The sequence below is a fragment of the Pongo pygmaeus genome, chromosome 16 (genome assembly GCF_028885625.2).
Source record: "Pongo pygmaeus isolate AG05252 chromosome 16, NHGRI_mPonPyg2-v2.0_pri, whole genome shotgun sequence".
Classification (NCBI taxonomy): Eukaryota; Metazoa; Chordata; class Mammalia; order Primates; family Hominidae; genus Pongo; species Pongo pygmaeus.
The window spans coordinates 94,849,813-94,863,358 of NC_072389.2; the positions used below are offsets into that span (position 1 = coordinate 94,849,813).

Here is a 13,546-nt window from a genome sequence, read left to right on the forward strand (position 1 = left end):
AAACGGTTGGAATATCCTGCCCCAAAATGTAGGTGCAGCACTAAGGGTGCTTGATAACCCACAAAGAATGGGGGTGACCCTACAGGCAAGAGCAGACAAGTCTTGGGTTGATTGACTGGGATGCCTTGGTGGGAACAACAAAGCCTCACCTACTGCCACCAGCCAGCCAGTGTCTGCTTCCATGTGGGAAAATGAATGTAGCATCTTGGAAAAAGTATCTGTCAATGCTTAGGAGACACAGGCCCAGAAGAAGCCAGCACTTCCCCCAGAGGGAACAGCATGCTCAGCAAAGAGGGCATCTAACAGGGATTCTCACCTACAGAAATGAGCACACACCCGAAAATCACCAAGCACTTGAGGAAAGCCAATTCCATAGAAGGAAAGCATTTGTATTTGTCAAAATATGCAGATTTGGGCCAGGCATGGTGGCTCACAACTATAATCCCAGCACTTTGAGAGGCTGAGGTGGAAGGATGGCTTGAAGCCAGGAGTTGGAGACCAGCCTGGGCAATAGAGCCAGACCCTTATCTCTACAAAAAATATGTAAAAAATTAGTTGGGTGCGGTGGCATGCGCCTGTAGTCCCAGCTACTCAGTAGGCTGAGGCAGGAGGCTTGCTTGAGCCCAGGAGTTTGAGGTTGCAGTGAACTATGATCGCACCACTGCACTCCAGCCTGGGTGACAAGTGAGACCCTGTCTCAAAAAAAAAAAAAAAAAAAAATGCAGGTTTGGAAAGTGTAAGTTCATCACTGTAAAATGCCTGAGAGTGAAGACAAAAAAAGAGCTTTAACTCTATAACTTGAGGACGGAGTGAGTGCTCAGAGAAGATGCCACTTATAATTCTAAGTAGAACTGTCCATCCAGGCAAGGGGACTGGAGGAGACAGCTTTTGGTGGAGAGACTCCTTCTCCCAGACAGACAGAGGGAACATGACTGCCACCTGGAAAGAGGCCCAAGTTTCTGACCACCCCACACATGTCAGACTGCACCTCACCAAGGGGAGGAGGCCACCCCTGAATGAAGCCACTTCCAGGCCTCTTCCACCTTGGAATTCTGTGTGGAAAACCCCTAGCCTGCCTAGAGGCCACCAGGACTGCTGTGTTTGCCAAATCATTTGAACGTATGTCCTCTCTCCGTGATCTTCTTTTATTGCATTTTTGGGGACAGTAGGGGGATATTTTAACCCAGGCTCCTTGCCTGTTTTCACAGACTCTAAGTCGTAAAACTCTGTTACAAAGGAAACGATTGACAAAATGAATCCGAGCCTTTGAAATACAACCTCACACAAAAATCACTGTCTTAAAGCTTCAAGAGCAGGTGGAAATATAACTATCCCCAGTTCTTCTTGTTCAAGGGAATTCCCCCTCCTTTATCCCCCATCCCCCAACTTGAGAACAGGGTGACACCTGAGCTCACTCGGGCTTAGGGAGTCTAAGGGGGGGACCACAATCATCTCAAGCAGCCCTTTCCTAGCCTTGGGTCCAGGACAGTTGAGGAGAGGCCCAGGGATTCTAAGTACAGTTCAGCTGGCAGGAGATGTTTTCAGAAGGCTGTGTTCTCAGCTTGGGACCGGGGGCCAAAGAGCTGCTCAGCAACGGCCTTGCCGTCATACTTGGGCAGTGTGCCCCCAAAGTCAGAGGGCAGGATGTTCTCATCAATCTCCTGGTAGAAACCAGAGAGGTCATCCCCGTGGACAAAGACCTGCAGGGAAGCAAGGGAGAGAGAGCTAAGCAGGAGGAGGTGCCCTGAGGATGAGGGTTGAGGGAGGAAAAGGACAGAAGGACAAAGCCCCATCATGTGCAGTCTTTGCCTGGCGACACCCCTCTCCGCAGGTCTCCATGTTGGGTGTCAGTGGGATCCACGTAGCTCAGGACCATGGTAGAGTGTGAGGAGGGCTCAGGTGAGGCCCCACCCTCGGCCCTCTTGTCTCATTGTCTGGGCGGCCCATGTACTCACCCTCTCAAGCAGCTTGCTCTTCAAGAAGGGCTTGACCACATTGTAGGTCGTGGTGAAGTACCATGGCTGGTGGATGAAGTGGATGGCTTTGAACCGGGCTGGGAAGGAATCCTGCAGTGACAGAGAGACTCCCTTTTCCCCATGGCCCCAATGACCTCAGAGGCTCCCGCTCATTCCCTGCTGCCTCTCCTCATGGCATAGAACAGACTTGTCCAGCATCACAGGGCTGCCCTGGAGAAGGGCCCACTGACGGTCCTATTTCCAGGCCAGCAACTAGGGATCCCTGGCTCACTGTGGCCCAGACTGCAGGGAGGAAGCCCCAAGATTCGTAAGACCCAAACCTCTCCCTGCTGATGCAAATTAAACCGGGAATTAGGTAAAGAAATGAAAGTAGTTTTGCTTGGCCTTTTTGGTGAGTGACGAAGGCACTGCAAACTATTACAAACCACAGGAACACTATTATCATCCCTCATTGTCCATCAGCCCCTCCCACAACCTCCACCTCCCACCCCTCCTTTCCCAAATACACAGAGCAGATCCAAGATGGCTCTAAGAAAGGACTCCCGACATGTCAGCATATATAGGAGTGAGTTATCAGAGGGTTAGTGATAATCCCTTTCTCAGGGTGAATCCACATTCAAAGAGAGGCAGTGCGACATATGTGGACAGACAACACGGGATTCCAGGTCAGAAGATGCAGGTTCAAGTCTGGCCTCTGCCACTTTATTGCTGTGTGACCTTGAGATGTCACTTAAATCTCTGAGCCTTCGTTTCCAGGTTTGAAAAATGAAGCAGGGAAGGAGGGAGAGAATGCTCTCAAGGAGTCGATGGAAGAATGAAAGGGAATACTTGGCAAACTGTCAATCACTATGCAAGTGCTTATGGTTGGGATTGTGGCTGTCACTGCTCTTTATGGTACGAGGTGGTCCAACTTCTCAGTTCCCTGCAAGCACCATGAAAGGAGGCCCAGCCTCTCAGCCTCCCCAGCTATGGGAGGCTGCCGTGGGACAGAAGTCTAAGCCTCACCTGGAGCATGTCCACCATCTTCCTGAGATCTGAAGTCCGGAGACTAGCAGCCTGCTGCATGGTAAAGCCCTTGAAGTTCTCGATGATGCAGAAGCCATTAATTTGAGTTTCCTCATTCTCCAGCAGCTTCTCCAGGATGAAGCAGTATGCCTGCAAGATCTTGGGCACAGAGAGAACAGGCTGTAAGATCTAACCCTCAACAATAATTAAGGCTTGAGGTCCTGAGGGGAGAGCTAATTGGTACATTCTTCACTGGGGTAATTTGCTGCAGGCTTTGATCTCGGACATTCCACTTCTGTGAATGTATACCAAGAAAACAAGCTCGAATGTTAACATCCATGGCTAGAGGCCAGAAGGTTTATCCCAGTACTCTTACAATAGTGGGAACATCGGAGACAACCTAAACGTCCAACAATGGGAACTGGTGAAATTATGGTACATTTATGCCATGGAATACTCTGGAACAATTAAAAACAATACAGAAGACTAATAATACAGGAAAATGTGCATGATATATTATTGTAGAGTATAATCCCATTATTGTAAGAAAAATGTGTAGGCTGGGTGCGGTGGCTCACGCCTGTAATCCCAGCACTTTGGGAGGCCGAGGCAGGTGGATCACCTGAGGTCAAGAATTCAAGACCAGCCTGGCCAACATGGTGAAACCCCATCTCAATTAAAAATACAAAAAAATCAGCTGAGCATGGTGGCAGGAACCTGTAATCCCAGCTACTTCAGGAGGCTGAGGCAGGAGAATCACTTGAACTTGGGAGACAGAGGTTGCAGTGAGCCAAGATCATGCCACTGCACTCCAACCTAGCCGACAAGAGCAAAACTGTGTCTCAAAAACAAAAAAGAAAAATGTGTGTGTGTGCATGTGTGTGTGTGTGTATGTGCGTGCATACATGTATAAAATATTGGAAGGATGTCAATAGTAGAGCTCTCTACGTAGTAGAATTGCAAATGATTTTAAGTTTGTTTGTAATTTTTTTTTTTTTTTTTTTTGAGATGGAGTCTCGCTCTGTCGCCCAGGCTGGAGTGCAGTGGTGTGATCTCGACTCACTGCAACCTCTGCCTCACGGGTTCAAGCGATTCCCCTGCCTCAGTCTCCCAAGTAGCTGGGATTACAGGTGCCTGCCACCACGCCTGGCTAATTTTTGTATCTTTAGTAGAGACAGGGTTTCACCATGTTGGCCAGGCTGGTCTCGAACTCCTGACTTCAGGCAATCCACCCGCCTCAGCCTCCCAAAGTGCTGGGATTACAGGCGTGAGCCACTGCGCCCAGCCAATTTTTTGTATTTTCTAAAATGAGTAGATATCACTTATGTAATAAGAAAAAATGTATATTTAAGTCTCTTCCTTAATACACAGAGATAGGCAGGTGTGCATTTCAGTCCTACAGCCAGTGTCTTATTTAATGGGAAAACCCTAGAGGCATCCTTACTAAGATCAGGAATTAGATAAAGATTTCACCATCTCTGCCACCATTTAATTCTATATTGAAAGTACTAACCAATGCAATCAATTTGTTAAAAAAAAAAATCAGGGGCATAAGAAGTGGAAAGGGAGAAGAAAAACTCTCTCCTCTACTTACAGATAGTATTATAGTATACTTAGAAAACCCCAGAGAATCCATTATAAAACTAACATAAATTTTAAAAGAGTTCAGTAAAATAGGGGGATATACAATTAAAAAAACAAAAACAATAACCTTCATTTATACAAACCATAACCCACTAGAAGATATAATGGAAGAAAGAGCCCCATTTTTAGCAAAGACAACAAAATTAATACCTAAGACAAATTTAATGAGAAATGCGCACAACGTTGTGAGGAAAAAAATTAAAAACTTTCTATTTTTCAGAAACAGAGTCTCTCTCTGTCCTCCCAGCTGAAGTGCAGTAGCACAATCATAGCTTATGAAGAAATCTTTAAACCACTCCTGAAAACTCAAAAGTAGGCTTGAATAAAACAGAAGGCATCTCACGTTTGTGGATAGGACAACTAGCCACGAATGTGACATTCCGAAAGAAGCCAGTTCTCCCCAAGCTTGTTATTTATGTTTAATATTATCCCCAAAACACACTCCTAATATTTCTCCTAAAGCTAGACAAATTAATTCTAAAGATCACAGGGGAAAATAAACATGCAAAAGTAGCTAGAAAAGCCCCCCAAAAAGCACATCACTAAGGACAAAACTAGCCCTAACAGATTAAACATGCCACAAAATCGCTATCATCAAAACAGTATGATATTGGAGTATGAATAGATAAAGAGACCAATGGAACAGAATAGAAAATCCAGAAATATACCAAGTACATATGAAAATATAAAACATGATAAAGATGGCATTTCAAGTCATTGAAAAAAGATGGACTTTTTAATAAATTGTGTTGGCACAACTAGATAGCATTATCTAAAATTAGTTTGGGCCAGGTGCAGTGTCTCATGCCTGTAATCCCAGCACTTTGGGAGGCCGAGGTGGGCGGATCATTTGAGCTCAGGAGTTTGAGACCAGCCTGGCCAACACGGTGAAACCCCGTCTCTACTAAAAATACAAACATTAGCTGGGCATGGTGGCGTGCGCCTGTAATCCCAGCTACTTGGAAGGCTGAGGCGTGAGGATCGCTTGAACCCAGGAGGCGGAGGTTGTAGTGAGCTAAGATCATGCCACTGCACTCCAGCCTGGGTGACCAGAGCGAGACTCCATTTCAAAAATAAATAAATAAAATAAGTTTGTAGCAGTTTTTTTTTTTAATTAAAGGAATCTTTTTCAGGCTCAGTGGCACATGCCAAAGTTCTCCCAAGACAAACCCTAATTCCCCCACTTGGGGCAGCCCCCTTAACGGCTCAGACAAGCAAAATTGCATACATATAAGCACAGAGAACTCAGGCTCCTAAATAGATTGGAACCTGTGCTTTCCAGAATCTCTTCCAGCCTATAGTCCACTAATCCCTGTTCTCTCTGTTGCTCTCAGCTTTTAGCATTTGGCAGGGCAGCCCCCAGCTCATGGCACACAGCTGTTACCCCCACTTGGCATTTGGCAGGGATACCCAGGAAGACCCATGTATTATTGACCATCAAGCCCCACCTGCAAAGCTACTGGATTTTCCAGCTACCCTGGCACATCCTAGGAATTCTCTCCCTGCCTGGAAAGGGCTAGGTGGCAGGTGGCTGCCCACCTTTCCCCCTCTACAGACCTTGCCTCTTGGAGAACCCAGGAGAGGCCAGGGTTGAGGGAGGGAACCCAGCCCACAGGGTGGGAGCCAGGCGAGCCCCCACTAACCTCATCGAAGGTGATTTCTTGACTTTGCCAGTTCTCAATGTTGAAGAGCATGACCACTCGGCCATACTTGTCTCGACTAGAGAGGACACCAGGGTAGCCAGCTTCAATGGTGCAGCGGACAGCCTCTGGGGACAGACTGTCAAACAGCTCAGGGTACTGCAGCCGGAAATTCACATAGCCTGGAGGAAGGAGAGCAGAGGAACCCCCTCAGGGAGCCATCCCATCCCTACCCCATCCCCCTTAGTGGAACTCAGAGACCTGGCCTCCTGCCAGGTCCTATGTGTGACCGAGCTGGCTACTCAACCTATCTGAGCCCCATGTTTCCTCTCCAAAAAGTGGGATCTCGATATTGGCCTATCTATTCTAGATAGTCTAGGTAGTGGCCTATCTCACCAAGTTGTTGTGGCAATCAAATGAGATTCAAGGTGTAAACATCATCATAAGCTTGGGCAAACATGAGGCATAGTCCTAAATATGAGGATAATCATTACTTGTTATTTTCTTCCCCATGGAGACAAGACACAGATTTTTCAGCTGGGCACAGGATAAGCTGAGTGGTGAGGTATGCACAGGGCTGGGGAGAAGCTCCCAAGTAAAATCCAAACCCCAAGCAGGACACAGAGCCCTTCCTGATTCCAGCAGCACCTCTACAGTCCACAAACACCATCCTTACCCATCCTGAACAGTTCCCCACCTCTGTGGCCTGCACCACCAAACTTGAGCCCCTAGAGGAGCTGGGCACATCTGCCAAGAGACTGCCACATCAACTTGCTCACTGCTCTGGAACACTCTGGGCACCTCACACCCCCTGGCCTTTGTCTTTGCTGTTCCCTCTGCCCTGGCTGCTCTTCCCCACAGATATCTCATTTCCTTTGGGTGTTTCTTCAAAATTCCCTTTGCACTGGGACTTCCCTGGCCACTTTATCTAAAACTTCAGCCCCTCAAGACTTTATATCCACCTCCTTAATTTCTTTCCTTATTCCTTACCATTATTTAACCATATATAATTTTACTTTATTTATTGGATATATTGTTTCCACCATTAGAATATGAGTTCCATCAGGGCAGGGAACTCTTGTCTGTTTTGTCTCCACTGCATCCTTTGGCCTAAAACAGTTCTGGGCACAGCATGGCCCTGAATTACCATTTGGAGAAGGAAGAAGTAAGGAAAGGAAAATCATTAGCCTGCAGAGGGCCCACTCAGACCCCATTTCCGTCCACCAGAGCCCAAGCTTTGATTTCTTGAGGGAACCCCCCACTTTTTTTTTTTTTTTTTTTTTTTTGAGATAGAGTTTTGCTCTTGTTGCTCAGGCTGGAGTGCAACGGCACGATCTCAGCTCACCGCAACCTCTGCCTCCTGCGTTCAAGCGATTCTCCTGCTTCAGCCTCCCCAGTAGCTGAGATTACAGGCATGCGCCACCACGCCCGGCTAGTTTTGTATTTTTAGTAGAGATGGGGTTTCTCCATGTTGGTCAGGCTGGTCTCAAACTCCCGGCCTCAGATGATCTGCCCGCCTCGGCCTCCCAAAGTGCTGGGATTACAGGCGTGAGCCACGGCAACCGGCCGATGATTTCTTGAGGCATCCTGTCTTCAGCCAGCCAGCAGTGCCAGGGCAGCTCTGTCCCCGGGGTTCATTCTCAGGTCTGACACCATCTTCAGTTCCACTGCACATGAGGCTTAGGTAACTGCCCTGAGCGAGGCACTATCCACCTTCCTGCGGCATTCCAGAGCCAAAGCTTAGGTTCTCACGGTGGGGGTCTGGAGGGGAAACTCCTCCTCTCGTCACCCAAATGGGGTACCCAAGTTTTACTCATTGAATCCCAAAACTGGGAGAGAGTTGAGAGGACTCGGACCTCTAGGAATCTGCTCCTGACACACTTCATTCATTCATTCATTCGTTCATTATCAGAGCTGACCCATTTTACAGGTAAGGATATGGAGGCTCAGAGAAACTGACTTGCCCACAGTATGGAAGCAGGCCTGTTCAGTGCCGGGATGAGAGCGGATACCATCCTCATGGCCTCCCGTCTTCCCAGGGCCGTCCCTCCAGCACGGGCCTCACCTCTGAGCAGCTCATAGGCACGGCCCACGTTGAACTTCCGTGCGCGGATGAAGCGCAGGAAGAAGCCGCTGTCCTTCTTTTGCACCCTCTCCGCCACGGCCACGGCCAGCTCCTCCCCCGAGGCCGCCTGCGCCTGCACCATCTCCTGCAGCTCTCGCACTGCCTCCTCCCGGGTCTCCTCTCTCTCGTTCAGCTCATCCTTGGCCTGGAACAGGGTGGGGTGTGCATGAAGTTAAACTTAGGTGCGGGTGAGGGGCAGGACACGCAGGTGATGAGTCTCCTGCCAGAGCTAGACCAGCCAAGGGGGCCCAGGGGTCTGCAGCTGCAGCTTTGCTTTTCTGCCCCGGGGCAGCATCTGCACTGGCAACACTGAGATTGTTGTGTGTGGAGAGAATTCGGTCAAACTGTTCATCCCGGATATTTGCAGAATATGGCCAACAGTCTAAATGTTTCCAAAAATGACTGCCTACATTCACTGAGCCTTTGCCTAGCAACCTGCTAAGTCCTCTAAATGCACTGTGTTTTTTAATCTTTGCCACAGACCATCATGGTTGGTGTTCTTATCCCCATCTCTCAGGTGAGCAGACTGAGGCTCATAAAGGTGAAGATATTCTTGCTCAAGGTCACCCAGAGAGAAAGGAGTGGAGCTGGGACTCCTCTTTTCATCATTTCACTCTGCTGCCTCCCAGGCTTGATTCTCATTTTTTCAAAAACACGGCTCTCTGGCAGATGGCAGCCTGCCTCCTGCCCAGAGCCTCACATTCCTCCCCTCTGCTGGGTCAGGAGAACTCCTCCGTGCCCCTCAGGCAGCTCTCTCCTTGGACCGCATGAGGAGGGAAGGGAAAGGAGGGGGAGTAAAGTGTGAAGGAGCTAATAGCACTTTTCTCTTGAGATGCCCAAGGAAGCAGAGACGGAAGCTGGGTGCCCAGGCTCAGCTCAGCCACTTCTCATCCTCCCCAGCAGCCCTAAGACAGATCTGTCAGCCTCCACAGAGCACAATCTGATCACCTCTGAGCTAGCCACCAACTGTCTTTCATAGATACAGCAGGCAAGACCTACAGATGGAAAGCAATCTGCTTAAGGTCACACAGCAAGCTGAAAGTAGGTCTGGTTCTGGAACTCAAGTCTCTTGCCTGTCTAGCAGGGGCAGCAGTTGGATCCTTGTTCCCCGGGGCCATTTCCAAACCAACGCTCCTCATATTGAGTCTAGTTTAGAGGGCCCTAGTTCCGAGGCTCTGGGCTGTAGTCTTGGGTTGGGCTGGCCTGGCTGGGTGTCTGGTCAACCCAGTTGCTGCCATAGCCGTGACCACCAGCAAGGACCTTAGAACAGGCCAGTCTATCAGGTCCAGGATGATCTGGAGTGCCAAGGCTGGACCCTTTTCACAGGAGAGAGAATGCAGTCATGTTCCCCTCATGATGCCTCCCTAGACTGCTCCTCTCCGCACTGTCAGCCACCTCACCTTCTGCAAGGTGTGACGGGGCAGCTGGCTGCACGGGCCAAAGACAGGTCCATGGTCCTTGGTTGTGAGCTGCTCCAGCTGGGCACGGAGCTCCTGTTCCTCTTCAGGTACCATGCGGAATGTGCCCACCTGGGCAGAGAAAGGAAAAAGAGGAACAGCCAACCCCATCAGCCTGAGCCAGCCAGGGAAATGGGCCTGCTCAGACCTTCAGTTCTTTTGCCCAAGGTCATTGTTAAGCCTCCTCCTTTTGTGGGGTCAGGACCCACAGAGGGGTTATAGAAGTGTGTGCCTATATTCCTGGGCAGAGCAGAAGATAGAGAAGTAAGGAGGGAGGGAGAGGGAAGAGAGAGAAGAGAGGGAAGGTGGGTGGAGGAGAGCCCTGGAGGACAGGGTACTTACCCCTTCTGACATGTTGCCTATGGAAGACACAGAGTCCTTGGAAAAAGAAGGGATCTGCTTTCTCTGTCCTGGCCTCTCCAGTCGGCCCCTTCCCTAGGATAGGAAGTCAGGGCTGCAGGGGTTAGAAAAACCATTCTGTTATTGTCTCAGAACAGTGGATCTCAAACTTTCAATGGCATCAAAATCACCCGAGACATTTGTTAGAAATGCAGGTGCCCGGGCCCCAGCCTCCATGATTCTGACTCTGGAGGTGCAGGCTGGGGCCTAGGAACCTGCAGTTTAAAGCACTTCCTGGTGGCACTGAGGGAGATAGTTCTTGGGCTATACTTTGGGTAACACTGCTTGGACAAAGGGCACAGACACAAATAGCTCAGTCCTCAGATGTTAAGACAAGTTGGCCCTGCCAGGAAAAAAAGAATCTGGCTCTGTTCTCAATGACATGATCACTGCAGGATAAGGCAATCTCTCCTCCCTCCTGTGGCCATCCTTCTCCAGCCCAAAGGGGTCCCTCAGAAACTTCGCAGCCTGGTGTATGGCCCTTTCCCCAATGCATTCATTCTCAAGATGGGTGATGACCAGTTACATAAGTACATAATCACGAGACCGGAAGTGTGTTCTGTGCTTTGTGATGCACTAAGTACTTTCAAATCCACTCTCTCAGACCCAGGGTCAGCATTATTATTTCCATTTTACATAGGAGGAAGCAGGAGGAGGAATAAGTGACTTGTCCAAGGTAACACAGCCAAAAAATAGCCAGGGATCAGGACTCACACCCAAGTTGTGACTTCCTGTCAGGACCAAGAGGCAGCCTGCTGTGGCGCAAAAGTTGGACCTGGGTTCAAGTTCTTCTCTTTCACTTGCAGGCTGATTTAACCCCAGTCTTGGTTGTTCCCTGTAAAGTAGGATGGAAGGGTTATGAAATGTCATGGACACATAAGCAATGCTTGGTTACCAGAACAGATCCCATTCATGGCCCACATGACAACCTGCTTCCCCACTGGGTATTTTTGGAGACAGCTCTTCTGTTTCCGGGTTTTCTCTCCTGCCTAAATGTCCTGCCTAAGTGCCTTTGAGAACCCTTCACCATCCTGCTCCTACCTGTGACCAGGTTCTATGGTCAGTTCAATCACCTAGTCACAGTTGGTAAGTGACAGAGGTGGGACATGAACCTATGCCTGCCTGACACCAAGTCTTTTTTTGACACCTAGAGCCAAAATATCTGCAGGCAAACTCCCTAGGAGAGCTGGCATCATAGAAACCTTAAAGGTTAGGGAGACCTGGGTTTGAATCAGGCTTTGTCAGTTATGACTTGTGTGACCCTAGCAAGTTATTTAAACTTTCTGGGTCTCAGTTTCTTCATCTACAAACTGAGGATAATAACAGTACCTACCAAAAAGAACTGTCATGAAAACCATATAATTTCTGCAATGCTCCTGGCACAGTGTCCTGTTCTAAAACATAGTTCCCCTTCTCTTTCTTAGCTCCATATTGATTATTACCCTAACTTGCACAGAGAGACTTGGAGGACCCCCAAAGAGTATCTGAGGGTCCCCCATTCCTGCTCTTTCCACTCCACAGCCCCAGCAAGCACAGGGAAGTTCTGGGGGCCATAATCCACCCACAGGAACCAAATCTAAGCCATCTTTCTGGCTGGTAGACATCCAGGTATGTGGGCACAGAGATAGACAGGCTGAAATGCTGCTGTGCTATCAGTTGGGTTTTGCTGGAACAGGAATGGAAATGGAGAGGCTGACAGAACTGCCCTGGGGAGCCCAGGCAAGAGGGACAGTGGCTGGACACCCCCAGCCAGTTGTGCAGACCATCAGAACAAGATCCTAGATTTTAGGAATACAGGGTTCAAGTCCGTGCAGCAACTCTTTTCTAAATATGCCCAAGCTGTTAACTTTGAGTTTAAAAAATACTGATTTACAAGCTGTACACAATGAAAAAATGCCTATCCCTCACACCATGCTGATGCTGTTCCCTGCCATCTCAGGTTACCAATTAAAATACAGAATGCCCAGTTAAATGTGCACTTTTTTTTTTTTTTTGAGATGGAGTTTCATTCTTGTCGCCCAGGCTAGAGTACAATGGTGCTATCTCAGCTCACTGCAACCTCTGCCTCCTGGGTTCAAGCAATTCTCCTGCCTTAGCCTCCTGAGTAGCTGGAATTACAGGTGCCCACCAGCACACCTGGCTAATTTTTTGTATTTTTAGTAGAGATGGGGTTTCACCGTGTTGGCCAGGCTGGTCTCGAACTCCTGACCTCAGGTGATCTGCCCGCCTCGGCCTCCCAAAGTGCTGGGATTACAGGCATGAGCCTAAATGTGAACTTTTTTAATACTAAAAAAGTATTTGCTGTTCATCTGAAATTCACATTTAACTAGGTGTCCTGTACTTTTATTTGCTAAATCTGCCATCAAATTGGTCTGGCTCAACCTGGAGAATGGCCAGGTGGTTTCAGTTTTACTGGCAGCTTGGGACGTGGTCTCCCTGCTCTCCTGAGTCCTCACCCCAGTCCTGGGCTCCCTGGCCCAGGCAGGCCCCAGGTATTGACTTACCTGCCAGGTCAGCAGCTCCTCCTTGGGGCTACCTGGTACCTGAATGTTCTGGAGCTCTAGAGGTTGCCTCCGCTGGAGGCGTGGTCCGGTCAGCAGGTTGGGATTAGTGTGTCATAAGGAACTTCTCACCGCCCACAGTTTCAGTTAAATCGGGCTCACAGGAGGCCCTGAGTGGGGCAAAGGAAGACCCGGAGAGAAAGGGGAGAGGGGAGAGGCCTGGGCCTGGCTGGAGGCACATCAAAGCCCTCCTTTGTGTGCTCCTGCTCTGGAGTTCCTGCTCAGCCATGTGGAAGCCCGGCCGTGGGGCTGGGATCTGGGCCAGTCTCATTCCCTCTTTCTCCTCACGATCCCGGGATGGGGTTGCTGAGAGAGCACCCCCCCGCACCCGCCCCACCACCAGGGTAATAAGAGGTGAAGGGAAATTGTAAATATGAGTACATCTACAGCAGCAGCTCTGGCAAATCCAGGCCTATTGCCCACCCCTCCCCCAGCCAGCAGGACCTGGCGTGGTAGTTTTCACCTCTGCAGTGAGTGGGGTCAGTTGGGAAATGTGGCTGGTTAAGGCCAAGCAGGGAGAGGACAAGACAGGCTGAGCTTCCTTCTGGGCAGTGTGGTGCAGCAGACGGCATGCCCTGGAACCAGACTGCCCACTTGTAAAGCCTCGCTGGAGCATCTTCTGGCCGGGAGACATGACTTCAAAATTCATTGGCTCAGTTTCCTCCTCTAAGAAGTGTAGAAAACTAGAGGACCAGGCTCATGATTTTAGTGTGGATGAAATGGCAGTAAAGTGCTTAGT

At 49.2% G+C, this 13,546-nt stretch overlaps 1 protein-coding gene across 1 annotated transcript; it reads right to left on the reverse strand.

Moving 5' to 3' along the window:
* Window positions 1–1,124: 1,124 nt before the first annotated feature.
* RLBP1 (retinaldehyde binding protein 1) lies at window positions 1,125–12,795 on the reverse strand. Its single transcript, XM_054450351.1, has 9 exons — window positions 12,751–12,795; window positions 10,963–11,081; window positions 10,190–10,301; window positions 9,791–9,919; window positions 8,331–8,535; window positions 6,269–6,447; window positions 2,982–3,140; window positions 1,956–2,066; window positions 1,125–1,700 (listed from the first exon to the last, which is right to left on the reverse strand). Exons 3-9 carry the CDS (start codon window positions 10,199–10,201, stop codon window positions 1,542–1,544), a joined length of 954 nt encoding a protein of 317 aa, XP_054306326.1. The 5' UTR covers window positions 10,202–10,301; window positions 10,963–11,081; window positions 12,751–12,795; the 3' UTR covers window positions 1,125–1,541.
* Between the last annotated feature and the right edge of the window lie 751 nt (window positions 12,796–13,546).